The following is a 27,922-nucleotide window of genomic DNA, read 5'->3' on the forward strand; positions in this document are numbered from 1 at the left end:
TGGCTGCTCTGAGGTGTTGGTCATCTGTGCAGCAGGGATTTATTGGCTGCTCAGGAATTTGTTTGAGCTGCAGAATGTGGGTGTGTAGGATGCAGGTCATGTGTCAGAGCTCCTGGGTGGCCAGATGTGAGCCACAGCTGCCCTAGCTGTACATGCTGAACCTCTCCAACATAAGGCATGCAGCCCAGTGCTCGTGACCAGCCTTTGTGAGCTTGTGCTCAGCTCCAGGAGCCTCCTGTGTCTGTGATTCCTGCCCATACCTTTCCAAATCACAGCTCAACCCTGCTCTAGGGCAGGATCCCAAACAGGTCTCTACACTCTCCAACCCAAGATCCTAATCCCATATGCTCCCCCATGCTTGGTTATCTATCTACCTATCAGCTATGCCAGCTACAAAGGCTCCTGGAATGAGATGGTTTCAGGATGTGCTGCACTTGGAATATAATCTGTGTTACATCTCCTGGGGCTTCTAAGCAAGGAACAGTTTGTCCCCTGTGATTGTAAAATGTGTGTAAACGTGACTTATAATTCATATTTAAAATGTGCTCTTTGAACTTGTTTCCCTCATCATCCCCTTCCTCTTTCCCTCTTAAACTTTGTAAACATCCTAGAATCACGACAAAAAATGAGAAAAAAAAAGATAAAAAACAGCCTTTCATTATGAATTTATTGAGAAGCAAGAAAAGCACGTAGCTTAGGTACAGAATGATTCACACCTCACTTAAAAGACATTACGGGACAAAAAATTCCAGGTAGACTCCAGAAGACTAGGGTGATATGAATCCAGTGACAGGACATCGATCACTGGAAAAAAGGCATGTTCATCCTATTTGCTTTTGTTCTGTGGTTATAACAAAAGCTGTGCTAGTGGAATCTCCAGACGGGCTCCAGGGAAGATTTAAGATGTTGAATTCTGTAACTGCATAGTATGTGATATATGTGAAAGTCATCTTTTAGCCTGTGTTAGAAATGGATACCTCCATAACTTACTGCAAAAAAGTGTTTAGGCTCTCGCCTGCTCTGCCTCATGCTATTTTCATCCTAAGATGAGAATGTTGGTATTGGATACTTTCTTCTTACAGCTGTATATATTAGAAGGAAAAAGTAGGCTACAGTGTGCATTGAGATAAAATTACCACTAGAGGATCTAGTAACTTCTTGAAAATAGCAAATTATAAAGAGAAACAGCATCAGAATCACCATGTGAGGATTATTTTCTTCAGAATCATTGCAGCATGCAAGCAGCCTACTTGGCTTGAATAGTTTTGGTGGTTGTAGCTTTGATGAAATTGGTTTGTTGCTAATAATAGTCTAAATAATTTTTCACAGTAAAATCGGCACAAGCGACAGTGACTTGATCTTCATTAGTCAGCTTTGCTGAAAGAGTGTAATCTCCCTGTATAAGACAAATGCAAAGCAAGGGATTAGCCCATCAGTAGTATATAACTGCTTAAGTTTGACTCCTCTTTCTAGAAACAGAATAATGCTTTTCCCATCAAGTTCCTCCAAAATCTTTCTGGTCCAAATGTTTCAGAGGTGGTAAAGGACGTGCCCATATTTTCTGCCAAAATACTCTCCTCAGGGATATCAATGCTGACAGCACAAATTGAAAATTAAAACAGTGCAAGGAGAATGAAATGTTTTGCAGCATAAAAAAATCCCTTCAAATGTGTGTTATTTCTCATGTTTCTTATGAGCAAGCACAATATGGCCTGTGCTGTTTAGTAACTGGAAAAAGAGGTGCTCAGTTCTCTTCCATGGATCTTGTTGTTTTGTGTTATTGATATGAATTTTTATAACAGAGCACCTTGGGGGATGTGTGTGTATAGATGACTCAATCTATGATCAATTTCTATGTAATAAAACAAGAAGTAGTCTAACTTCAAATCGTCTACTTGAAATTATGAACTCAGGCTTTGGGGAGAACTTACACCATTAAAGTGGAAAAAAATCTGAACCTTAAAGGAGATGTGGCTATTTTGTATTGGTCAAAATGGCTCTCTTCAGACACTTGGAGAAAGAGAAGTACTGGTGAGAGGAGGTGACAAGGGTCACTGAACAGATTTGGAAGAAGAAGTGAACTAGATTTTATTCACTGCATATTGCTGGCACGGCAGTAATTATTTCTGATTTTTCTTTTCTTTCTGGAGCGTGGAGGGGAGCAAAGTGTGGGGTAGGAGAGCTTGGCAGCAGTGACGTCCTGGCTTTGAACTACAAAATGATCTTGCCCTGCTTAAAGCCCCTCTGCTTGTGGAATAGAAGGAAGCATGGCTAGAATGAGTCAAGTTTCTTGGCATTTGCTTTTTACAATGGGATTTCTAAAGCTCTATCTGGCCTGAGTCCTCACAGAGAGGTTCAAGTTAAGAGTAAAATCTAAATTTAGAGAGAGGCCCAATGGCAACATGCTCTTGAGAACAGAGCCTGTTTGTGATTCTGGTGTGGACTGTGCAAACATCTCATATGAGGCTGTTCTTTGCAATGAGCAGAAGATGATTGCTGTATGGAATAATTCCTTTTAGTCATTATGGGAAGATAGTGTTATTTGCCTGATTGATTAGTTAACGAAAGAGGCTTCCCTTTCTCCCAAGCATGTTAATTCTCTAAAAGCTTATAGTTTAATTTGTGGAAGGGACTTCATAGTGACTAATTTTCATTGCTTATTGGTGATTAGTTTTCTTTTTTCTCCTTCAGAACAATTTTTTTGCTTGTGGTGGAAGATTGTTATTAAAAGAGGATTGTGATCAGTCTTGGAGTTTCTGGCTCCAGAAATTAGCTGAAAATTCAGCTAATTTGCTTAGAACTGGAGTTTTACTGGTCTGTGTGCATGTTTCTAGGGCTTCTTCTTGGTTTAAAGATCTATTCTTCAGTTTGTCTTGAGGCTTTACTATGTAAGTATGTTAGTAAAGCTGCTCCTGGAGCAGGATGCAGATTGATGTGAGCTCAGGCACTCCTGTGTGAGACATCAAAAGGCAGTGCTCAACACATCATCTATAGGTATAGCCTTTAGAGAAGCAGACTGGTTGGGGTGGGATAACAGCCTGCATAAAGGGGGTCCAGCTCCCTGTGTGAAAGCCTTGGGAAAATGAAGTTTGTGGTTGCTGCTGTCACCAAAGGAAGATTGAGATATATGAAATGGTAGCTCTTATGGAGGCTCAATCCTCCCAGAAGCCAGCTATCCTTGTTATCACCTCTGCAGGTCTTGGCAAGCCCAGTTCTTTGGGACTCATGTCTTTGTTCTGTAGCCCTGTTCTGATCCTGTCTTCTTTTCCTGCCTGGAGCAATCCAGTGCTGAGCAGCCCCCAGACCTCATCTTTGAGCCTCTGACATATGTTTTATATCTACTGCTGAAGAACTGAGAGCTCATGCTGTGCCTCTCTGAGAAATCTAAGGAGTGTTTGACTGACCACCTGAACTCTATGCTTTTGCACTGGTGACTGTGATCCGTTCTTTGCCACATTCTTGACAAGATGCCTTGATAATCAAAGACATTTCCTTCTTTCCTTCAATCCAATTTCTTCTTTGTATGTCTCTAAAACATCCTTTGTTATGTACTGATCAAATATATCTTCGTGCTGTGCCCAGTTAAGAGACTGGTGCATTCAGCATTTTGAGGTCTTTCTTTGCAGTGTGATTTGGTTGAACTTCTAGGAGACTTAGCTGTGTGTGGAGAAAGCTGCCAGGAAAAAGCATTTGTAATGGATGACCAGGAAATTCAGAGCAGTGCCTAGAGTACTGCCTGTTTTCTCACCTTCCTAAGACAATATCTTCTTATTTTAAGGCTCCACAAATCCAGAAAAAGCGTTCTTGGTCTAATACCTTGTACCTTCAGTGGCCACCTAGAAGACCTCTGTCTCTGCCTGACACCATGTATGTACAGTGGAACACATTCAATTGCAATAGCTATCTAAATTGCCTTTATAGCCAAAGAGGAGGAATGAGCTTCTCCAAATTATTCAGTTCACTAAGGACTGAGCAAAATTGCAGCTTTTGTCTCTTGGGAGTCTCCTGGAACTGCTTCTTTTCTTGCTATTTTAAGAATAAGAGAGGGGAAGCCTACTAAAGAACTCTATGGCTGTCTGACTTAATGCTGGTAACAGGAGTTCTCTTATCCTGAAAAAAACTTTGAATAGTAGTGCCTCTGTAACGCTTTATAAGCAAAGCCACTTAATTTCATGTTGGAAAGGATTATTCATAACACTATCAGGTGCAGTGAGCCAGTTGGGAAAGCCTGGAACATGCTCTTGTGACCACACCTCATCCAGAAAGCCCTTCTTCTTGGGAACACAGCTGTGACCAACTTACCTGAGGGATTTCTTTGATTCCCAGTGTGACTGGTCCCTCATAGGAGAGGCGTTCTGGAAAGCAACAACGGTGATGGGTGGTTAGACATGCAGCACATGAAAGAAAAAGGCAGCTGACCATAGATCCTTTTTTTGTAGTGGCATTTCAAAGGCTCCAGTGACAAGTGCTATGGAACTGGAAAATGCTCTGTACACCGTCTTGCAACAGCCCTCCTGAGGGAAATGTCAGGATGTAAATATACTGCCTCATGGGGAAAGCAAGACAGAGCTTGGGCTCAAGCAGCATCTGCAGCCCATCTGAATGGAAAAGTGGGGCATGTCTTTGCACAATCAAGTGGATGCTCCAATGTCATCACGCATCCTGCAAATGAAAGGGGAAGGGGGGGACTGCCAGACTCAAGTCCTTTAGCATGAAGTGTTAAACACCTGCAGCTGCAGTAGTTGAACTGTACTGTATTGGTAACTTTAAGAAAAACCAGTCTGAGCTGAGTGTTTGTGTAGGTGTGGACTTCTGACTGCTTGCTGAACATGACCGTAAAGTAATAAGAACATGTCTGTCTCTCTGCTGAGGGAGCATTCATCAAGAAGTTACATGAGGTATTAAAGTCATCACAAGTTGTGTTGGTGACTGGAATAGAGCCTGGAAGTTCCACCTTCCAATCCTCATCTCCCCAATCGTGCAAGGCATGCCTGCTCTTGGCTGTTGAAGAAAGGGCAACTTTGGCATTAATGGAGAGAATTAGCAAGATGTTCTGCAGTTCCTCCTACTTTTTCATAGCTTACTGGGCCAAATGGTGCAGACTTGACTGAAAATTAAACTTGTAGATGTTTCAGTATTTCAGAATTTCTTGCACAACTTGCCCCACACAAGTCATGTAAAAGTCTAAAAACTGTTTAAGGATTCTCTTTTGTAGGTGTCATGAAATATTCTTTACTTTGACAGTGACAGAGGAGTAAGTGTTTCATCATGTTTATATGAGTATGTGCTGGCATTTTGATGCTTGTCACTTCTAGAGAGTTGTTTTAGTCTAGTCTTGCTGTTGATTTAAACTGTTTCTTGTGAAAGGTTGGATAAAAGCATCTTTGAGTAGTATGGTCCATCTCACCATGCATGGACTTGGAAAACAGTCCACAAAAGTTCTTCCCACACATGATATGAAATGATAGTCTTGTAACAAAATTATATGAAAGAATCAGGACTATAAGATAAACTAGGAAAAGGAAAAACCTGAGATATGACCAATGTTCTACACATTTGCATTAATGAGAAATTTGTTTAATGCCCTGATGATCCTGGAAGGTGGAGAAGATGCAAAACAGCTCAGTGTTGTTCTGCAAAACCTAATCTCGAAACAGAGAACAGAATAAGTATGTCTTGGCTTGTCAATCTCAACTATGCCACAGCGATTGAAATGTACTCATTCCCCTCTGCATCCCTGGCTAATTCATGTGGACCCCAAGAAGTCTTGTTGTTTTCAGAGAGCAGTCACCATCTCCGCTTGCTTCTGTGCACGAAGCAAGAGCCCAGGAGTCTGACACATCTCCACTGCAAAGAGTGGTGACTCAAAAATTTTAAAAATACAGTACAGCCCACCTCTCTGTTCACAGCTTTAATAGAGCCTAAATGGGAATTAAAGGCACTGCAGACTGTGTAACTTAGGTGATGAGTGACTCCCCTGGGACTTGAGCTGTGTGTGTTGATATGAGCTAAAGCACATTGACAGCTGCCCCCTCAGGGTGGTGTGGGCCATGCAGTGGTGGGGCTCGTGCTTTGTGTGTCCTTTTTTTCAGTAGAGAGCCTTGTAGGGCTACTTTTTCTTCAGTCAACTCACAGCCTAGCAAATGTTGGATGACAGCAGAGGAGAGTGGAGGGAAACTGGGCGGTGAACAATCACCCTTCCCCAAAGTCCTTCTCCACAGGGACATGGAAGCTTCTCTTGGATCGTGTCTCTTGTTGGGATCTCACCTAGGCTCTCGGAAAGCCATCCAGAATCTAAAAACATAGATGCAACATTCAGGCTCTGCAAAGCCTGTATTTTAAAATGAAGTAGGTGTCATCAGGCCATAAATTTGCTTCTGAAATGATGGCAATGCTAATCTCTCATCTAGTGTAGGTAGAAGCTATTTTTCCCCACACACTTCACTGTGATAAAGTAACTAGATGAATGCAGTCTCAGGGCTCTGCCTCAGCCCACTCTGAGAAGTTTTCCTTGATTGCTCTGATGTGTTGTAGCTATGCCTTTGCTCAGTTATCAAAGAAATCACTGTCATGGGCTGTATCATCTTTTAGGGACCCTTCAGCTGCAGAGCAGGAGGTGCTGTGTGTCCAGTTTGAGGTCCACATTTACTGCTTTATGCTTCTGCTTTACCCTTGTTTAGCTCTTTCTAACCAGGGGTCTTGCAGTGGTTCACAGATATGAGTCATATGGAGCTACTGGAGAGAGTCCAGTGAAGGGCCAGTGATGTGATTAAGGGACTAGAACATCTCTTCAGTCAGCAGAGACAGAAGGAGCTGGAACTGTTCAGCCTAGAGAACATAAAAATATTAGGGGACAGCACATCAATGTGTACAAATTCCTGAAGTGGGGTTATAAAGAGGATAGAGCCAGGTGCTTTCCACTGGTGCCTAGTGGCAGGGCAAGAGGCAGTGGGCACAAACTGAAACACAGGAGGTTTCTTCTGAACATCAGGAAAGACTTTTTTTACTGTGAAGGTGGCTGAGTCCTGGCAGAGGTTGCCCAGAGAGGTTGTAGAGTATCCATACTTGGATATATTTAAAAATCTTGCCCTGGACATGGTCCCAGGCAACTGGCTGTCAGATGGCCCTGCTTGAAGTAGGTGGAACTGGATTAAATAACTTTCAGATGTCCTTTCCAACCTCAACAATTCTGTGGTTCTGTAACCAGTCCTCCGGAAAATTCCTGTGACCTTTCTTGCTTCACTGGGGAGGGAAAACTATGCTGCTTTGAAAGTATGTCCTTGTAGGAAAGCAAGGGCAGCTTTCATTTTCAGCTAGTTTAGACCTGTCAGGAAATACTATGGATTCATAGATCTGCTAAATTTTATCATTCATATTCACTTTGGACCATGGAAACCTCCTCAGTGGATCAGGCTTCTCTAAGACCATTCAGTGTTCCAGTTGCATGAGGATTTCTGCTATGATTCCAGAAGTGTAAACATCCTCCAAGGCTTGAAGGACTGCAGTTTATCACAACGTTTTTCATATGCATTTTTCTCCATATACTCATACATTTTTACATTCCTCCATTGAAAGAGGATGAATACAGCTGCTGCAGTAAGCGTAACTGTCACAAACACTAAGCTTATCTCATTGAAAGAATACTGTGGTCTTCCTAGAGAAAAGTCTAAATGTAGTTGAAAAAATAAGCATGCTTTCAGAAGACCATAAACCACGAGTGCATTTTTCCAATTAAAAATTCCCATATTTCTTTTTGTGTGTGCTGGTAAGTTATGGTACCTGTCAAGTATGCTGTCACCACTGATGTGCTTTTAGCCCTTTTTCTTACAGACTTATCTTAAGGTGATTTTTTTTGTAGAGCAGCCTAGAAAAGATTTCTAATGTACCACTGAATCAAGGTGATACTACTGTATTTTTTGTAGCAGCTTTTCACCATCGTTTCTACCAAAAGTAACTTTACATTGCTAGTGAGCAGGCCTTTAGTAGCTTCCAGTCTGAAGCAGAGCTTTCATATGTGTAAGTAAGAACTTCCTGAGGATTACATCAAATTACTGGTTATCATTTATCATGAAGATGCCTCTCCTTCCTGACTAAACACCTATAAAGGAATTCTCACTCCTCTTTCTCAAATCTTCCTTGCACTGAAAATCTTTATGCGTTCTCACACTCTTGTACTATATAAAGGCCCTGTACATCTGCACCCACCTCTTCCTTTTTCTATGCTTTAAATATTTTTAGAACTTCAATGCTCTGTGTTGGAGTTCTTCTAGGACACGATCTTGCACCCATGCAACTGACACACAACTTCTGTGGGTTTTATGGATGTAGGAATGATGTGAATAACTGCCAGCTATAGATGTATAGTTCAGAGGGAAAAACATATATATAAATAAATATCCAGGTAAGAAACATTTGCTCTTTTTGCTGGTGAGGAAAAGGTGAGATGAAGGAGCTAAGCAAGTTGGCATTGTGTGTCAGCCCAAAGACCCAGCTTTGTGGTATAGCTACTTTCTCAGAAACAGGTACCTAAACTCTCAATGTGATAGCCAGTTTTTTAATTCATGCTATGTTCTCTACTTTTATTCACAAATACTGCTTTAGAAACTTGCTCACTGTAACAACTACTGAAAGGGACAATAATGTAAAGCATGGAGGTCTGAAGCAAGGTGGGGATTTCTCAATGGTTTGGGAGCAGGCACAAGGAATTGTGCAAGTGCTCTGATGGTGCCTCTGTCAGTTGAGCCCAAAAGAGAACTTGCAGAGGATGTAGCTCTCTTTTTGTCAGGTAGTTTTGTTTAAGCCTGCAAGTTGTGGTTGGCACATTGCTGAATATTACCCTGGTCGGTCTTTTATTCTGATTTTAGTGACTGCACTGGGAAAATCTTTTAAATCTTATGTAACTGTTTTCTTTGGAGGAAATGGGGAATAACCAGCGCTTTCTACTAAAAAAGAGGAAGGCCTGAATTCATGTTATACCACAAAGAATTTAGCAATCTTGTTGCTATTGTTCCTAAATAGACGATGGCCAATTTCCTCACAAACTGTGAGCTAACTACTTCACAACAGACATATAGCTCAAAGAAAAAGATCTTGGAGTCCTATTTATGAGCCCTAGTGAGCAGTGCCAGACATGACCTTTGCTTAACAAAAACAGTAAATACTATATGATTATGATGAACATGAAACCTCCAGCTATATTAAGTCTTTCCAGCACAAAGAGTATTTCTAGTTGTGAAAAAACTGTAGCATTATAGGAGAGCAAATAAAAATAAATAAAAAGAAAACTTTCCTCAAACAACCAAGACTTTGCCACATCTGGCTCTCACAAGTCTCTTTTTCTTGTAACTTCTGCTCTGCTTTTCCCCAGAAGTGAGTGGATCAACAAAGCATGCAGAAGGATGGTGCTCTGTCTAATTTTGGGAGAGGGAGGAGCAGGCAATTTCTGGCCTCTGTGTGAAAGGCTACCAAATTCTGTGTGAAACTATATTGAAACTCAGGTCCGGTCTGGCCAGATGTTGGAAATGTTGCCCATGCAATAGGAAAAAGAGGCTCTCCATGAAAAGCTTCAGTTGAAAGGGGTTTCTGCTCCCCTGTGTCTTAGTAGTCTGCATACTTGGCCATTCACATATTGTCATTCCTGCATAGGCATTGGGTCAGATTTACAGCTGTGTTAATATGGTAAATTATGCCTGAATTGCCTTAAATTGGTCTTCAGCTCAATTCTGTGTCCTAAAACATGGGTTAGATTCAACTATCAACTAATTAAGAAATACCACATTTTCAGTTTGAACCTGTCTGAGAAAGTTCACATCTTTCCCACTGTGACTTAATTAGTAAATAAAACCAGCTACTGAACGAGAGGGTGTGTATTAAAAAGTGCATAGCAGAGGTCTTTGCACTAAAGTAGGGATGCTTCTAAATGAAGATATATGGTATTATTTAAACAACTAACTATGGGTTTATATTGTAATGTACTTCAATTAGCAGAAACAATCTGCTGTCAGTTTAAGATTAAGAGACTTGGAAACCCCAGGAGGTTTTGGCTTTGTGGCTTAATGTGTGAATAGCAGTTTGTGTTCAGCTCAGGACTGACTCTACTTCTCCTTAATCTATTCAGTAAAGGATGTTATTTAGAACTTCATCAGAATAAGATAGTTTTTCAGTAGGTCTGTGGGTGGGTTTTTTCTTCTTGTAATTCAATCCACAATTGAAGAAACTTCTGAATTTAATTTTTTTGTCTATCTGGCTTACAGGATTTACATAATTGGTTGCTCATGCAGCATTTCTCTATTATTTGTGATAGTTCTGTGCAGTGTGAAATGTCTTAGTAATTTTTCTGGGGCTGTCTTAGCAGTAGTGCTGTGCATGGTCTTTAAACTCATAGCACTTACACATGAGTTATTGCAGTGTTAGCGGCTTGAAGATGCAGGTGAATGGAAGGAAAGCAGAGCTTCTGGTGCTCTAACAACACAAACTTCTCTGTGGCTCTACCTGTTTTTTTATAAAATCGGCCTAAAGAGATGATCATGATGTAAGAGGGATTTAAAATTAGTGGATATGTAGATGTTGCAGTCTAGAAGCATGACCGTAGCTCTTCCAGTCATGGCACGGCTAACTCGGCACTGCCTAACTTAGCTTGTGAAATAAGGGGTCTTGCCAGGCTCACCTGGGCCCAAAGATGCCTCTTTTCTGGGGACAGGTAATAGCACTCCAAACCAACTGGAGCAAGTCTTCACCAGCTGGTGGTGTGACTGGCATGAGCTGAATTTATCCGACTGCTGCATAGGCACATGTTGAACAAAAACAAGATGCAAACCATAGATGGTAGCAAATAGTATCTTGTTCCAAAAATCCTTATTCAAGCATATTTCCTCATAAAGTGATGAAAGAATTACCTTTAGGGACAGGAAGTGTGACTTGCTTAATAGTGAAGGACATGTTCAGAATGCTTGTTTGTTTGCTCAGCCATTTCTTTTACAGAACTAGCCTTTATTTTTGTCACACTTCTTGCTCACATGACAACCATGTGCCTTTAAATAGGGCTTGTGAGTCTCTCCCCTGTTGGATGGGGGTCACATAACCAGAGTTATTTTTAATGGATTTGAAATCTCATGTGCGTGTAATATTCTGTGATTAAAAGTAAAGCAAACAAACAGGTTGCGGGGGAAAAGCAGGCCCTTAAATTAAAATGTCTCTGTCCTACTGTGTTCCTGTCACCCATTAACATGCTGGTGAAGTAAACAGAACATTACAATGTAGTGGTGCAGTCAACAGCACAGCAGGTGCATCCTGCTTGGAGTATTCAGTAGCCATCAAACACTTAGAGTGCTACCTAAATTACCTCCTTTCTTCTTCCCACAGAAAATAAGCTTAGAATGATCCGGCCCGCAAAGAGTCTCTGAGTAGGTTAAGACAGTCTTCCCATTTATGATCATGGCCAGCTTGATATAGAGTTCCTTGATGCTGTGTCCTACACAAGGCAGAAAGAGAGCTCAGAGAAAGTGCAAGGGTAAACAGGTTTATTACTTTATTTTAAAAAAGACTCTATTTTTTCCTCCCTGCTGTTTGAGACATTAGATGTTTTCTCTTCATTGAGCACTCCTGATATGTAGAAATCTGTGCTTCAGGAACAGGTCTCTAAGCCCTTCAAGGTATATGACAAGGGATATACTAGAAGTTATCTTGATTGTTACCATGACCATTTTCTGTCTCTGAGGTCAAATGGCATAGCAAATCTCATGTCCTTACATCTAAACTTTCTTTTCTTCTGTTCTTAGCAGAGGGACCATATCCAGTGGGCCTCTGGGAACAATCTGTGACCTGTAACTGCTGCCTGGGAAAATAGTAGCTGGGAAAACATTAGCTGGCCTGAGCCACGCGTCTGCCAGGAACCAACACAGCAGCTTGGCAGTGCTAGGGAGTTGCCTGCTTGTGCCTGGCTTGCTAACACAGGCAGAGCCAGTGAGGCTACTGGATTTAGACAGTGGTCCTGTATTCTAACTTGTGGGAAAAGTATTTGCAATGCCTATAATGTGGTTTTTGCAGGCTTGTTCACCTTTGCAGCCACCTGAAAACTGATGTGCTCAGGACAATTGGGCAGCATGTCTCACAGAAGGGAGATCTTTTGCATGCAAGGAAGCATTCCCAGGTGTTAAAAGACGCTTGGCAGACAAACTTATTTTAACCTCCAAGAGCACGCAGCAGCACTTTGTATGCTCTGGTAGTAGAGGATCTAGGTGAGCTTTGAGCCAACAGGTTTGCAAGTGATGGCTTTCCTGTGAAAGAATCACAAGGCAAGCTGTGGCTTATATTCAACTGTGCAGCCAGTTTTTTACCTTTTATTGCTGATCAGTCAGGTGCTGAAGGAAATAATTTCAGCTAGTGCAGGTGGTAAACTGATGGCACGACTGTTGCCTCAGGCCAGCACACTTCTCTGTATGCCCAGGAGGGACAGAAGGATGTCCCCACCCTGCTCTGTGTGAGTCCATTCAGTCCCCTACCTGCAAGGGTCACAGCCTTGGCAATTTGGTGAGGTACTGACACAAGAGTGTGGGTGCTGTAGCTGTCTCATTCAACAAGAGTCTCCTCAGAAGACTTAGCTATAAAGATGGTAAGCTCTGGAGCAGCCCCACCTTGGCTCTCCATGCGCACAAATGAAGAGTAGGGGAGAAACAGGGGCTGGGGGCTGATATGACCTGTTTAGGGTGACATATGTAGTCTGAAGCCAAGCTGATAACAGAACTGACATTTTTGTAACCCTGCACAGGTTTTGAAATTTCTAAGAAATTGAGCCCATTGATATTTTATAGGAGATTGTCACCCTTGCTTACTTCTTAAAAACCAGGACTCACACATGAATTACCTGTGTATGGTGTGAGAAAATAGTAATTCACTTACTTAGGACCATTGAAGCTTTGATGTTAAAAGTGTGAGTAGCAATATCAGAGCAACGGTCAATGCTGAGAGAAAAATCTTGCTGGGGATCTGTTTGAAGACACAAAGCAGTAGGTTACAAGTTGTACCTTTACTAAGATACTGCCTGTATGGAAGAAAAAAACAAAATATAAAAGTGTTATAAAAGACAAATTGCATATTCCTTAAAAGTTCTCCGAGAAGTGCTCAAAGCTCCTATACCCTGTGTTCAGTTGCTACTTTGTACTTCCTGCTTCTTCAGTCTGAAGCCCACTCAGATGATAACCTGTATGAGGCTAAAATCTGCTGTGTTAGGAGCATGAGCCAGGTTCAAAGAAAGCAAGTTCCCAATGTGGTGGGTAGCCAATACTTATTCAGTGGTGAAGTTTCAGCACAACTGCTCTTCCCAGAGTGCATATTGCCATTCCTTCTTCAGCACTGATGAGCAATTGGTTATGAAGATGTTTTTTCAATTAATTTGTATCAGAAGATGGCTTAGTAAGGCTGATTAGGAAACTGAGTTCTGGAGTGGGATGGAAAGTCCAAAACTGAAAATAAAATTGTGTTAACTGAGATATTGCAGTGGTTTTTGCTGGGTCCACCATCCTGTGATATTTCTAAGCCAGGAAATATTCTACATTTCTTCTTTTCTGGGAGACTTCTGGGGCCAAAGGGACCCCTTTTACTGGTAATTGCCATGAACATGATTCTTTTCAGTTCCTACAGTATCCCTTTCTCTGCAAAAAGCTCTAAAACTCTTGTAAAAACATAATTGTTTTCCTACCACTTTCACCTTCTTCCTTGCTAGCCTCCATGAGACTTGATGCTGTCTGAAGGCTTGCTGATGTGTCACTCTGTGGTGACAGGCAGCAGCACGCACTGACAGCTCAGCTGCCACAACCAATAGAATGTGCAAGTATTTTCCAAAGCTGTGGCAGGAAGGGAAAGATTTGGCCAGTTTGGAAAAATACCTAGAACCTGAAAGCTTGCTTTAGGTGTAGTTTTGTCCCTCATTATGGCTTTCCAGCCAGCCTGTACATCCAACATCGTTCTCTGTGGAAAAAAGAGAAGCAGCTGTGGCAGAAGCAGCCATAGGCTCCTTGGTTTACACAGATCTGGTAGTGACAAATATAGACTTGGGAACTGAGTTCTGTTTCTAAGTTATTGTTGCTTGAGCTAATCTTCTCGCTGAGTTGAAAATAACAGGTTGGGAGGATTTTCCTTTGATGCTGTGGTGAAACTTGAGTCACGAGTGTCCTCTCTGAGGCTGAGCCAGCACCCCTATAGTCTAACCCTGCTTTTGCAGCAGTACCCCACAGCTGTAGCAGCTGGCAAACAGCAAGCCTGTGTGACCAAAACCTGATTGCTTAGAGGGTTTCACAAAATGAATGAAAGTGTTGAGACGATGTGGAGGGCTTTAACTAAGCTGGGATCTGTGAGCCCACAGATTGCCGATGTGGTGTAAAAGGAGTACCCGAGCTCTAAATTCTGGTAAATTAAAATAACTCTTCAAAGGAAGGAGATAAAAGGCAGTGATATTTCCCACAGCTCTGTGTCCTGGTGCTGGATTTTGTCCTCCACACCACTAAAGCAGTCTCTGCAGTTGCATAATCTGCTTTGGACAAAATTTAGTGCCTGGAGTTGTTTATCAACTGTGACCAGAGTCAGAGGGTTGTCTCCTCTTTTTTCTTATTCCTGTCTAACTTTGTTTTTGCAGCTACAGAAGCTGCTGGAATCAGTTAGGAGAGCAGTTTCCTGCTCGAGTTGGAAAACATGTCAAACTTCTCTTTTCTCCAGGACCGTTACTCCTGCTTCCCTTCTGGTTTCTACCATTTCTCAGGGCTTGGTTTCCGCTTTCCTCTGGACTTCTGCAAGAGCCCCTCTTGTTTCTGTTTTTTGTGTGGTGCAATGATAAGGTTCAGGAAGCAGCTGCTCGGAATCAGAGCAACTTGGGCATTGATGCCTACAAATACTGCTGGTTGTCAAATTGCTAAAATTGTCAGTTCTGCAATTTCCAGAGGGAGTTATGGTCAAACATGGCACCAGAACATGTATTATGCTCTTCTATTTTCAAAGAGGCTAGACTGTGCTTTAATGAACAAATTAAATAATGGTGTTAGGGTTAGAAACTGAGCTTTTAGTTTAAAATTTCTCATCAGTAACTAAGTGGAAAGGGTATATTCATGAAACCAAGCTTTTCTGGAACACTTGGGCTTCTTACAATGACCCAGATCTCAGGGTTATTTTAGTTTGGATATCTGTTTATTTCCATGGGTTGAGCTCCTTTGCCAGATGACACATTTCATAGTGCATTGTAGCCGTGGATGTCTTTTACTGCTCTGCTAGTGATGCAGCATAGGATCCTGACATATCCAGGGAGGTGTTGTCTGGTCCTCAGAGAAGAGGAGAGTGAGGAAGAACTTGCATGAGGAATTCCAGCAAAATTTGTGAATCGGAGCACTTGGATGTTGTGTTGTTACCCTGCTGAGAAGTGTAAAATTTTCCATTGCCAAAAGAACCCCCAATTAATTTACTGACCATCCCTGTGGAAATTTCTGCTCAGACTTTGCAGTCCAACTTTGAAATCTTAGGTACTGTGGTGTATGTGGGGGCCTCTTGATGAAATAAATTAAAAGGATGGCTGTGTTGCTAAAGCTATGGTGCCAGGGAGCCTGGATTCCCAAACATGTAGGGCAAAAGGTTGCTACTATAAGGAAATTAATGAAAATAGTGGGGTTTAGCCACTTAGTAAATGAAGAAGTCTGTAAATTCAGCTGGGCTTTATGCTCTAAGGGATTGTGCCGTACCCCTCTGTCCTTAAATCATGAAGAGTCCCTCCTCTGGCAAAGGCAAATTGAGACAATTGTGATTTTTGTTGTCCATCTCAGATGTACAGCTGTGAGTCACAGTGTGTCTCCTATGGAGGTTTAATACTTATTCTTCCTTGTTTGCCTCAATCTGAAGTGAGCTGGTTAGACTGAAAAAATACATGTTATGTCTTTCACATGTGCAGAGCAATAACATTTACTGTTAGATCTCTAAAATACGTGGGGCTGCCCTTCAGCCTTCCACTTCCCTGCAACGTTTCATGGTGCACAGTACTGTATGTTCCCAGACTTCCCTCCACCTACTCCCTTCAATCTGCTCCTTCTTCCATAATTAAAGCTAGAAACTCTTTAACTGGTTGCAGAATTTTGCTGTTCCAGTTCAGCTTTGATATATCACCAACACTCATAATGTTGTTGGAAATTTTGCAAACACATTGAGGTTTATCAGTGAAAATCTGCTTACTGAGGGGGAAAAGGGCATTTTTTGTGTATCTAGTGAGAAGGGCTTAGGCTGCAACATATTTACAGCTAGCATGAAGGTGTCTGGAAGCAGGATTTTGACTCAAGTTTCTCTCTAGACAGTTCTAAATCTTCTGGGCAACTGCTCTGGGAAATGGAAAAGTCTTTGGTTTTGTAACCAATCAGTGCTCTAAGATCTTTCAGACCTGTTATTTGAACCTGATACTGTTCATGCTGAGCTCCCAGCTGTATCTAGCGCTGAATGTCCAGTTTTTTTCTGTAGTATAATCCTGCTTTGTGAGAGGTGAATTTGGGATGTACCTGGCATCTTGCCACCAATCACCTCTTACATGGTTTAGTGCCAGCTGAGCCCATGAATCCCACCACCTATTTCACCCTTACCCAAGTACCCTGATGGAGATTTGTTGCCATACTGACTTGGGATGTGGTTTTCCATGTGCACTGGCACCACATTACAAGATTTCAACCTGATTTACTATTTTGAGGTGCTCACAGTGGTGTGTTTGGCTGGGTTTTTCTTAGAAGACTGAGCAGGTGTGTGTAGTACAGCCTAGAAGCTCAGATGAGTTCCCGAACTTTTCTTTCTAGAGCTTTTTTCCTCCTGCTTTTGTTCTTGGCAGAAGGTTCATAGGTAAATTTGCTTAGACATACTTACAGTGGTGTAACCCTAGTAACAGGGACAACAGATGGCAACTTCCTTTTCTGCCCAGGTTACTGCTTTTCTGGGGCTAGTGGCTTCTGCCCTGCTGAACATGGGTGTGCATAAAGGCACAGGGCTGCGAGCTGGTGCTGCCCTTCCACTCTCCTAGGAGGGGATCTCCAGAGCACAGGATGAATCAGACAGCTGGGAATGATAATGTGCTAACACACTGTGGCTATGTCCCTTGGAGCCTGAGCTGCTAGATGACTGACTGGGCATTTCAGAAACTGCATGGCCAGATGGGAAGCACCTGTTCTAGGAATTTTTCTGCACTGATGTATAACAGCCTCTGTCTTTTATTCTTCTCTCTCCCTCCCTCCGTCTTTTAAACTATCCTCTACTGGCTGCACTCTATTCTGAATCTGCTCTAAAATCACGTTGTTTTCATATGAGCATGAAAATCACTGGTATGAGTGAATAGCAACAGCAAGCAGATGAGCTTTGCTTGTAGAAGTCCACATTTGTAAGCCTTGAAGTGGTAAGAAGACCCTCCAAACTGGTAAGCTTTGGGTGTTTCAAAATAATACAGGAGCAGATAAGCCACAGAATTGAATGAAATGGCATAACTGCACTTGGTTAGGGTCAAGAAAGGACAAGCTGGTGCTAGAGGAGATGGAAATTAGCACAAGGAAAAAACATCTAGCAATTATGCAATGCCTCACCTTCAAAGCTCTTAATAAAATTAAATCATTAGTCTTTACAACATTCAAGGTGATGGAAGGAGAGGGAAAGAATGAGGAACTGTTTGGGATTTCAGACTTTATGTATTCGTTCAACAATTTCCCTTTAATGTCTATTTAAATAAATTAACCTGAATGCTCAAGGTTATATTTGACACTAGAATCTACTTATAAGGTACTGCGGAAGAAGCATCAGGTGAGTTAGCAGCTCTCGGGTTATGCATCTACATTTCCCTGAGCACCTTCAGTTAAATGAACTTCCCTTTGGGCCTGCCTGCACTGCATGCCACTGCCACATCCAGACGTGCCTGGGAGGGGCACAGTGACCCTCTGTTCAGAGGAGAGCAGAATAAATTGTGAGACTCACACTGGCTGTGTCTACTTTATCATGAGAATATTTCATCCCAAGACATTTTCGTTAGCCATGACCAGCTCCAGGCTTTTGCCTACTTCAGACAGTCACTCTGGCCTCATTTGCAGAAGTCACTGTATGTTTTATCACCTCAACTTTTCTGGCTTGCTTAGGCAACATAGAGGAGAAGGACTAGGGAAGATTGGAGTTTGTGTATCCTTAATGTCCCGAGGTCACAGACTGTGGGAGTTCCCCTTTGCAAACAGTGCTATCAACTTATGGTCTCTGAGGTTTGCTTAAAACACAAACCTCCAAAGCCTTTGGAGATGTCTAATGGAGTGAATAACTCTGCTTCCTTTCTGATAAAACTTACATGGCTGTAGAGGGAAGCTTGAAGATTTGGTTTCAGTGTAATCAATAAGCAAAAAAAAGCCTAGGCCACTGGCAAAAGAAACTTAAAATATGGCTTAAAATAGTGTTTATGCAATTTACATAGATTCCAGTCCTCTCTCAAGAATACTGAACACTGGTAATGCACAGAGCAGTTACATATTTCTTGGTTAGATTACGGCACAAGCATTATTGGCTGGCTCTTAAAACTAGCCTTAGTTTTGGTGCAAGGTGATTTCAGTGTCTTACAAAATTAGTTTAAATAAAAAACAAAGATCTTGTCTCTTGCTATTCCAAATGAAACTCACTGCTGGGTACAACTGACGTCCAAATATTCAGGAACAGTAACTCAGAAGGCTTCTCCAAATGTCAGGTAGAAAAGAGAGAAAGATATTTGCTAGCCCCAGGCTGATGTGATGAGGTGGAGGGAAGCCCCTGCGAAGACAGAATGTCTGAGGGGCTCTCTGCAGCTTCAGGGCTGTGTTTGGGGATGGCGGTGTCGCTAGCATGCATAAAGCAGCCCTGTCAAAGACAGGCCCTGAGTCTCCCTGCCTTTTCCTGCCTGAACCTGCTTTCCTGAGAGCAGCCTTCTTAGAGCTGTTGGCTGAAGCTTGAGGGAAGGCTCAGTGTCTGAAATTTTGGGAGTCTTTCCTTGCTTTTGCCAGAGGTAGTTTGGAAAGGGAGGTTTCTGTGCTTTGTGTGGTATGACAAATCGTTATCCAAGCCTGTTTAAGAGGACAAAACTGAAAGATGCAGGCTTTGAGAGATAGCATATATAGATCTGTACTTGATAATCCTGATTTGTCCTAGTTAGCTTGAGAAAGGCAGACACGGCGGGCTTCAACTACAGCCGTGTAACAAGAAAATACTGCATTAATTTGGGCCCAGCAGGGACTGTATTACAGAGGGGAAGTCTTTGTTCTACTGTTGGTAAGAAAATACCACGCACTGTGTGAATAAGATGCTTACAGTAAATGCCTGTATTCCTAATCAGAGCTGTCTCTTCCCTCTTCATGTGTTTTTTTTTTTAATAATTTTTTTATACTGCCCTACTTGAGACTGAGATCTCTGGACATCAGTGCTTGCCAGAGTGACTGGGGATTCACAATAGACTTTCAGACTTGTGTCAGAAATAGAACCAAACGTTGCTAGAAACTGCCCTGCTGTCAGACACATGCCATGCTCTGGGATAGCAGCTATACCGCTGATTATACAGAACAGTAATCAGCAGCATATAAATGGGCTAAATGTTCCCATTTTCCCAGGATGGGTTTAAATCCACTGCAGGAGCATGGCAGTAAGCTACAGTTGGAATGGCATGCTCCCTCTGCTGAGGAGACTAGCTGGCTTCCCACCTGCCTGATCACTGCTGGATCATTTGACAGGACCCATCCATCTTCAGGTGAAGAGGAAACTGAAGCATTAAGTTAATTTGTGGTAGTTTTAAAAATGGTAGCTTTTGGCAACTAGAAGCTCTCCTGAGTCTGAAAGCAGCATCTGGAACAGATCAAAGGGTTTTGATTTGGTACATGGTGTATCTGTAAAGGACATTTGGACATCTTGTCCATGATGCTCGCTCTTTCTCCCTAGTTTTAGGTTGCCTCCTTAAAGCTGGTACAGTGACACCAACACACAATAATGCTGAAGTAGTTTTTTCATTTTTGAGGTGTTAATTTTTCTTAGAATATTTTTCCCAAAGGATATTAAACTGCTGTGAGCACCTGATCTCCTGCCTCTATTTTCTTTGCTAAAACTTTCTTTGCTACTATGCTTACTTTGTAAGCGTAGTAGGGTCCAGAGATATTTTGAGGCCTTGATGACAGCTCTAGATGAGATGATGTGGCAATGTCAAGTAAGCAGTTCTTTATTGCTTAGAGGGTTACAGAGAAATCTTTACATAGGAACACTTATCAACTGTGGTTTGTTCTTGCTCCTCACTTTATGCAGTGCCTTTTGATAATTTCTGCTTTATGTAATACAGGAGTTAATCTCAAATTTTTATCAAACTGTTTAAATGGCTATGACTCACCTGTTTAGTGTATTAGAGTGCTCCCTCCATGAAGACTCACATTCAGTATCCAGCAGCAAATGGCAGTATTGCCTTGCCCACGGTATTTCTTGACTGTAATGTCATATACCATTTTTTAGGTATGTCTCTCCTATATGTTTCCAAAGGGGAGAAGGTAGTTTTCTATGGCTTGCCTTCCACACTGTTATCACACATACTTACATTTACCTTAGTGACTCAGTGGCTAAAGCAAGCAAAGATGTGGCAAAAGTCAATAGGTGAAAAACATGCTAACCAGTTTAGATTTATCAGCTGGAGATAAGCAGGAGAGGCTGTCACACATAAACAACCCTCTTTTGCAGTCCATGGTGCAGGACCTTAATTTATTTGGTGAAGAATTTGGCACTGTGAGGAAACCACTGAGAACTAAATTAGATGGGAAAATTTAAAGCCTGGTGGGAGAAGTTCAGCTGAGGTTAATTCTCTCCACTACTAGTCTCACTGAAAGCATTAATATTGATTTTACTAGAAGATTTAAAGCCTAGGTACCGAATCTAATGTTTTTGCCAGAGTACCTTGGAGGTATAAAATTGTCTCCTGCTCCTCTTTGCCATTTACATTTTAAAACTTACTAAGTACTCTCCCTGCTCTAAAAGAAGGGTAGAATGATGTTCTGAACCACCTCAAGAGTTCACAGAGGAAAAGGAAGTTTAAATCCTCTAACGAGATGTGGAGAATGAAATAGATTAGATAGTTTTAATTCGTGGAGGGACCAAAATTTTAAAAGAAGATTTGCATGTGCACTCCTAACTATGCTACCTTGATTCTGATGATAGTTTCAGTTTGTTAGGATCTGGTGCCAGAAATGTACATGTACACATCTGGTCTTCTGCTTGGAATAAGTAAGTTATACCAGATGAGTATAACAGCAAAGCTATGACAGTAAGATGGCTTGGATGGAGTAAACAACAAAAAAATTTGTTTTCAAGTGGAATTCTTAAATTCTTTGATTGTTTGCCCATTAGCAGTCTATGCAACAAAAGATCAGAGGGGAGTTGGTGTCATGTGGCTTTAAATAATTTAGAAGCAGAAGCAATTGCTGGAGATGGTTTGAGGGAAATAAATAAATAAGTCCAAGAGAAGCATCTGGTTCAATCTGTCTGCCAAAACCCCAAAGAATAACGGAAAAAGAACCTCTTTTTACCAGGTGTCTAGAAGAAGTTTTGCCCTGAAGAGGCATGAGTGAGAATTTTTTTGCAGACCATCCTTTCCCAGCTGAATCTATCAGATAAGTTATATCCTATAAGTAAAGAATGTCAGTGTATGCTCAGGGAGGGAAAAGGACTAGTTATAGTGGTTGACATAGAGAACAGAAAGTGATATGCTGTAAAATTAGTGCTGCAGTGGTGTCAATTTAACAGTACTGTTTAAAAGTTGATATTGCTAATTGAGCAGGGCTGGGTGTCACAGGTATATTTTAAAGAAAGGAACAAATGTAATTTAAGAAAAATAGTATATTTGATCTCTCAGTATGTAGGAGAAAGTATATGCGTGTGTGAGTGGGACCCCAGTAAGCCTGAAACTATTCAGAAAGGACAGATAAATCATCAAGAAATTGTGAGCTAATTAGTCTGTCTCCTCTTGTTTTATTTTAAACACTGAAAAGCTCTCTCAATACAGAGTTTAACAGGAGCATGTCTATTCTGTGCTATCTGACCAGAGCAGGTCCTACATAACCTGTTGAGTTCAAGGGGCCATTTTGAACAGAGATCCAAATCTGAGCTCACACATCCAAAGACAAGCCATACAAATGAGAGTTTCTCTATAAATGCAATCCAGTGCAAGTGTGTACTGAAGTGGGCAGTGCTGCTCTCTCCTACTGTACCACTGGACGCCAGGAAAAAGATCTATAGAAATGACACTGCTTCAAGTGTGATACAGAACTATGCAAGCAAACATGGAGCTCATTGGACAGAAGTTCAGCCTGACTTTCCTCTGTTTTGGGAGAGGCATTGTCATGTAAAAATAATTCTCTAGATGACTAGATGCCCCAGCTTCTTTGTCTAGCAGAAGACATTAATTAAAGCAAATTCTTACTCATATCCCTACATATGTTTTATTATTTTAAAATCTGTAGATATGCAGATATAAAACTTAAAAAGGCTGTAGCCAATTTCATATTTAGGTTCTGGAGGTTGAAATGAATAATGATTTTTTTTCTCCTTCTCCTGAAACTTTAATGGCTATTAACTTTGCTTCAGATGAAAAAGAGAAGAAAAAAGCAAACAAAACCAGATATGAATTGGGCAAATGTGTTTGTCTGTGATATTTAAAAAATCTCATGTGGTCTGAACAGTGTTTTATAAAGCCTTGGGAGTATTTCTGAAGATGTCATGTTTGAATGCTACTACGTTGCCTCTTCTGAAGATCTCCCTGAAATTCCCCATTATTTACTCCAGTGCACAGAAAACAAAGTCCTTAATGATTTGATGGTGTTCAGACCCTTCATTAAACTTATCTACCTTTTCAGTGTTCTTTTCTGCATTGTAAACAAACCTACAGTTTCAGGTAGTGGGCAGCTCTGAAATGTCCCAGGTCCTAATTTAAACACAAACTTAAATAATCACCAAGCATGCTGGTCTGGGTTTGCTGGTCAAAACAAAACCAGGCATTCTGAAGCACTAAAGTGTTGATGCAGGCCCACCTAACATTTCAGGAAAGAGCTGTAAGAAAAAATTGGGAAATATTTTTCATGTGTCTGCAGGAGCAATCACCTGCTCTCCCTGAGGAAGGGGATCCTATTTTAACACTACATATTGAGAATATTTTCATGGCTAATTAAGACAATTAGGCTTTACATGAATGATGTAGAAGCAGGTGCTGGTATATGTGTTTAGGAGTTATATTCTGTAGCCTCCAACTGCATTGCACTTTGCACTTCCAAGTGGATGCCTATTACTCAAACAACACTGGAATCTGCCCAGGGCAGTTTTTTACCGTTGCCTACCTGCCCTTCCCTTCCCAGACAATTGCCTTTTAAAATGTAGCTGGAAAGATCAAAAGCATTATTACTGTGAAATTAAAAGGGATATAAATTGGCCATTTGTGTAGCATGTTCTTTTCATGTCTGTGCATAGACTTGCCAATTATGGTTCTCTTTTCTCAGTCAGAGATGTTAATTTGAGCTGCTTTTATCTTGGGATCTCTGCCCAGGTTTCTAAAGTGATTTGTGGTCATTTGAGATCTTCCTTCATTTTTGTCACTTGTTCCTGGGAGGAAGAGTGGCCGTAATAGGAAATGTCTTGCTATTTATAGACTGTCTCGGTGTTATGTCTCCTGCGGTTACATAGAGGAGGCAGCACACTGTCTATTTATTTTACTTTTAGACCACCTGTCTCTCAGGTTGATTTTCTTACCATGGACTTTCTACTGAGAATTTTTGTCTGGTTTCTTTTAGATTACTTTTTTACAGCTGCATTATATTGATCTCTAGGATCTTGTCTAGCTCTTTCTTTTGATGCATGACTTGGGGTCCTGGTTACAGAACATTTAGTCTGATGTGGCTGAGTGGGGATGCTTTTTATAGGATCCAGAGCATGGGCTGAGGCTGGGGGCCTGATGCATGCCTGTATCTTATGTGCTACAGGAGCAGAATGCATCTAGAACAATTGCTTGTGACCAGTAATTGGGACTTACTCCTGGGTACGGGAGATTGCTACATATTCTCTCTCTGTCTTCAACCCAAACTTCTCTGCTGCATTAATCATAGTTATGTTAGCCCATATTTTTGGCTTCAGTCAGATTTTTACTGCAGTATAGGAGAGGATCTGATAAACAGTAAAGAAAAATGGGTACTTGGCTCCTTTTTAAATGCTCAGATTGAACTCTATTAATTTGTTGATAAAAGGATGTTCAGCTCCAGAAACAAAGTTGTGAAGTACTTGGTTAAAATTCTCTCAACTTCCTTATATTTTACTTGATTCAATCCTAATTCACTGAAAACATCCTAGAGTCTATAATAACAACATTAGAGGTGAAATCCTCACCCTCTTAAAGTCAACAGGGAATCATTTACCCAAGATTTTGTACTAGTTACCTCACTGTGGCTCCTGTATACCAAAAATGGGTCGTCCTCTGACATTTCCAGTGGAGCAGGAAATACCAAGGGGATTTCTCAGGCTGGAGGGATATATGGGGCAGTATTCCTCTGAAATAGCTAGACTGTGGGCAGTTGCCTAATATTAACTCTGTGCTTGCTGACATTATATACATTTGTCATAAGGAGGTTTGCTGGGAAAGGGTCTTGTCAAACACTAACAAGTTTGTATGCTCCTGGTGAGAGCAATTGGCAGGACACAGATGAAAAATGGAGTTCTGTTCTGTCCATCTAGTTTTGGTTTACAGTGAAATGGAGTAGGAACAAAGCTCCCCCCCTCCTGAAAGGGTGATCAGCACCTTGGGCACCATTGTGATCTTGCCGGTGAGCTCAGTAAGGCTGGTGTCTTCTCAGAAGCAGATGTAGACTAGTGTGTTTGGATTTATCCTCCCCACCTGCAGATTTTTGGGCTTGACCCCAAACACTTTATATTCTTCTCCTTTATGCAAACTATCAGTTTATGGACTGTATCAGCAGCAATGCAGATGGTGTATCCTGGGCTGATGCTACATGTGTGGTAGCCCCTGGACAAAGGCAAGGCAGGATATTGTGGTGGAAATGGTGAATTGCATCAACTTTCATCTGACAGAGCAGTAAGGGAGCAAGGAACCTGACTTCAAACAAGGAATCTTATTTAATTCTTGCATTTTTTTCTACATTTGTGTAATCTTTTCATCTCCTACAGCTGTGCGTAGGAGAACAGGAGACCACTCTAAGTGGTGGGACCTGACCTTTATGATCTCTGGCTCGTGCTTCTCAAGCTGTGAATTCCCCCTGAATGAATATACCTCTTATCTTTCTGTTTGTGGCAAACCAAAAGAAGTGACAGAAACAAATGACTCTAAACAAATGCATATTGTTAGCTAGGCCAGTGGTGTGCACAGTAAGAAGCAACATTTAACTGGCACATGCCAGCAGACAAATTCATCATACTTTGAACTGACTCAAACTGTAGCCTGTGCCTCTGTGTCAATTCATCTCATGCTGACTGAGACCTGTTGAGGGAACAGAATTCACTTATGCAATAAATTTTTACTAAAATGGAGGTGATACCAAAGTTTGTATTCAGTATCTAATGAAATATTTTCTTAATGTGTTATACCCATTTATAGAATGTGAAGCCTGACTTTAGTCCCCTGGGAGCAGGCCAGTAAAGAATAGCATTGCAAATATTTATTTACTTCTCTTGTCCCTCACTGGCTTTATTTTAATGGGTGTGCAAAAACGCATGAAAGCTACAGGCGAGGAAAAGCCCCCGGGAAAATCCTTTGTAACTGGATGAATTGGAAAAACAAACTCTAGGGTGCTCATTTGCCATGAATCGCTTTTCAAATCACGTGCGGAAAATGAATGAGGCGTCTGTGAATCTAATTCCCTTTGTCCCAGTTGTAAAGTAGATCAGCACAATAGGAGAGGCACACGGCCAGCAAAGCAAGAGGTGGAAACCAGGCACCATTCAGTGAATTCATTTTCAGTCAATTCCAGTGTCGCTTGCTCCTTTTCTTCTCTACAGATTTAAAGGACAAACAAAACCCTCTGATCCCTGGGAAATGCCTCTGGTAAGGGCTGCTGCTGAAGTCTTGCTAAGCACAGTGTCAATGGCAAAGAGCATGAATCCTTCCCAGTGTCACACTGGGTCCCTTGTCACTCCAAGTGGGAGGACAGAAAGCACATCACCACAGCTTCATCACACACTGGGAAAGCAGCAGGATCAGTGCATTGAAGAGCCTGTTTCATCCCAGGGGTAAAAAAGATAAAGATCTAGGGTCTGCCTATTTTTTTAACGTAACTTCAAGATAAAAATCATAGTCATCTTTCATGCCAAACAGGGTTTTTCACAGTGGTTTATTATTCTCAAATGAGTTATATTATATCCTCATTATTATCTTCTAAATACAGTTAGATTTTTGTGTGTGCGTGTATGTGAACCAAAACCAGCTCTACTTGAAAGATGAAAAACATTTAAATGTGAAACCCAGTGCAGGTTTGGGAGTGTAACACTTCCATTCACTGCCTGACTTACAAGCATCACTCACTGCTTAAGAACAGCTCTGTTGAGCAGCTAAAAGGAAAACAGAAATGTAAAAAAATCTCACCACAGCTCTTGTAATATATTTCCAAGTTGTCCTCTTTGCAGACTGTGTGCGTAGGCCATTCTGTGCTGGCATCAATATAAAGCAGGACTGAGATGAGAAGAAGAACATTTGATGTCTTCATGGTCGTGGTGGTAGTTTGCAGGATTGCTTCTGTCTCTTGCTAATGCTCTGGAGGGAGGTGTTCCTTCCTTTCTCCAAGGGACACAGAAGTTACAACATTTGTGCCTGCAAAAGGGTTAAGTGAGTCAGTGCAGCCTCAGCTTCCCACAATGTGGGATAAACAAGAGGCTAATCAGAATTGGAGGGGGTTATTTCCGTGTACTTAGACTTCTCCTTTCTGCTTGCTGTTAAACTAATGACAAATGAGCTAATCACACCTACTCACTGCCCAGCACAGTCCTGCCTTGGTGCCTGCTGGAACAATGCAGCAAACTGTTTATTTCTCCTCTTGCTGCCAGTTTCTTCTCTTGAAGTCAAAGCATTTGGGACAAGACTTCAGGCAGGCTTATTTTGCAGCCTTCTGTCTGAAAAGAAGTTGCAATCCAAATTGCCCCATCTTAATCACACAAAGTCAGCCCAAATTTTGGAAGATGAACAGTTTGGTCTCTGTGTTTTTCCTAGTAACAAATCTGTCGTCTGGAGGGAAGGGAGGTGTGTCTGATGAAGCTGACACCATATAAGCAAGTCTTGAAACTTTTGGGAATGAATTCTTTCTGCTTGACTATGTTAAATCCTTCATTTATGTTGATTTTGTTCAGTGGTTTTTGGGAATGTTTTGGTATATTTAGCAGCATACCAAATCAGGTAAACCTAGACTTAATTGTTTTCCCTCCTGTCTTCCTGGTTATTTAATGGCCCTCAAGTGAAAATGTGCATTTGTTATTTGCACTAACTCTTTTAAAGCTGTACTTCATGCAGAAATTAGTGGCTGGTGCAGATGGCAGGGAATGATCAGTAAGGAATGGAGGGAGAGTTCCTTCATCTCCAGTAAAATTCTCTGATTCAGTTTAAGATTCAGGGCTGGAATAGAATTTCAAACTGCAGTTGCCAAAAAGGTCTTTTCTGGACAGAGCACCAACTGGAAAAACGCTACAAGCTAAATTCAACCCTAAAGCAAATGTCTGCAACAGTCTTTTCTGAGCTGGAGACAAGGAAAAATTGGCTCTGTAGCATAGCAGAGTTGGGTAAAAGATGACTTTGGCCATCTCAGTCTTTCTTGCTCTGAAGGCTGCAAGTATCATTTGCTCTGCCACTGAGTAAAGCTGAACAGGGGAAAAATTATGTTGTTTAGTAAACAGGAAAACACCTAACAAGATAATT

General features: G+C 41.5%; 1 protein-coding gene and 1 long non-coding RNA gene across 2 annotated transcripts in view; one reads left to right on the forward strand and one right to left on the reverse strand.

Moving 5' to 3' along the window:
• Positions 1 to 27,922, forward strand: part of LOC146441551 (uncharacterized) — a 74,952-nt gene that overhangs the window by 14,214 nt on the left and 32,816 nt on the right. The window lies entirely within an intron of this gene.
• LY86 (lymphocyte antigen 86) lies at positions 654 to 26,885 on the reverse strand. Its single transcript, XM_085051965.1, has 5 exons — positions 26,603 to 26,885; positions 12,898 to 12,984; positions 11,342 to 11,470; positions 4,303 to 4,355; positions 654 to 1,396 (listed from the first exon to the last, which is right to left on the reverse strand). The coding sequence occupies exons 1-5, from the start codon at positions 26,721 to 26,723 to the stop codon at positions 1,301 to 1,303; spliced, it is 486 nt and encodes a 161-aa protein (XP_084908091.1). The 5' UTR covers positions 26,724 to 26,885; the 3' UTR covers positions 654 to 1,300.

The sequence above is a fragment of the Lichenostomus cassidix genome, chromosome 2 (assembly GCF_008360975.1).
Source record: "Lichenostomus cassidix isolate B80296 chromosome 2, HeHo_3.0, whole genome shotgun sequence".
Taxonomy (NCBI): Eukaryota; Metazoa; Chordata; class Aves; order Passeriformes; family Meliphagidae; genus Lichenostomus; species Lichenostomus cassidix.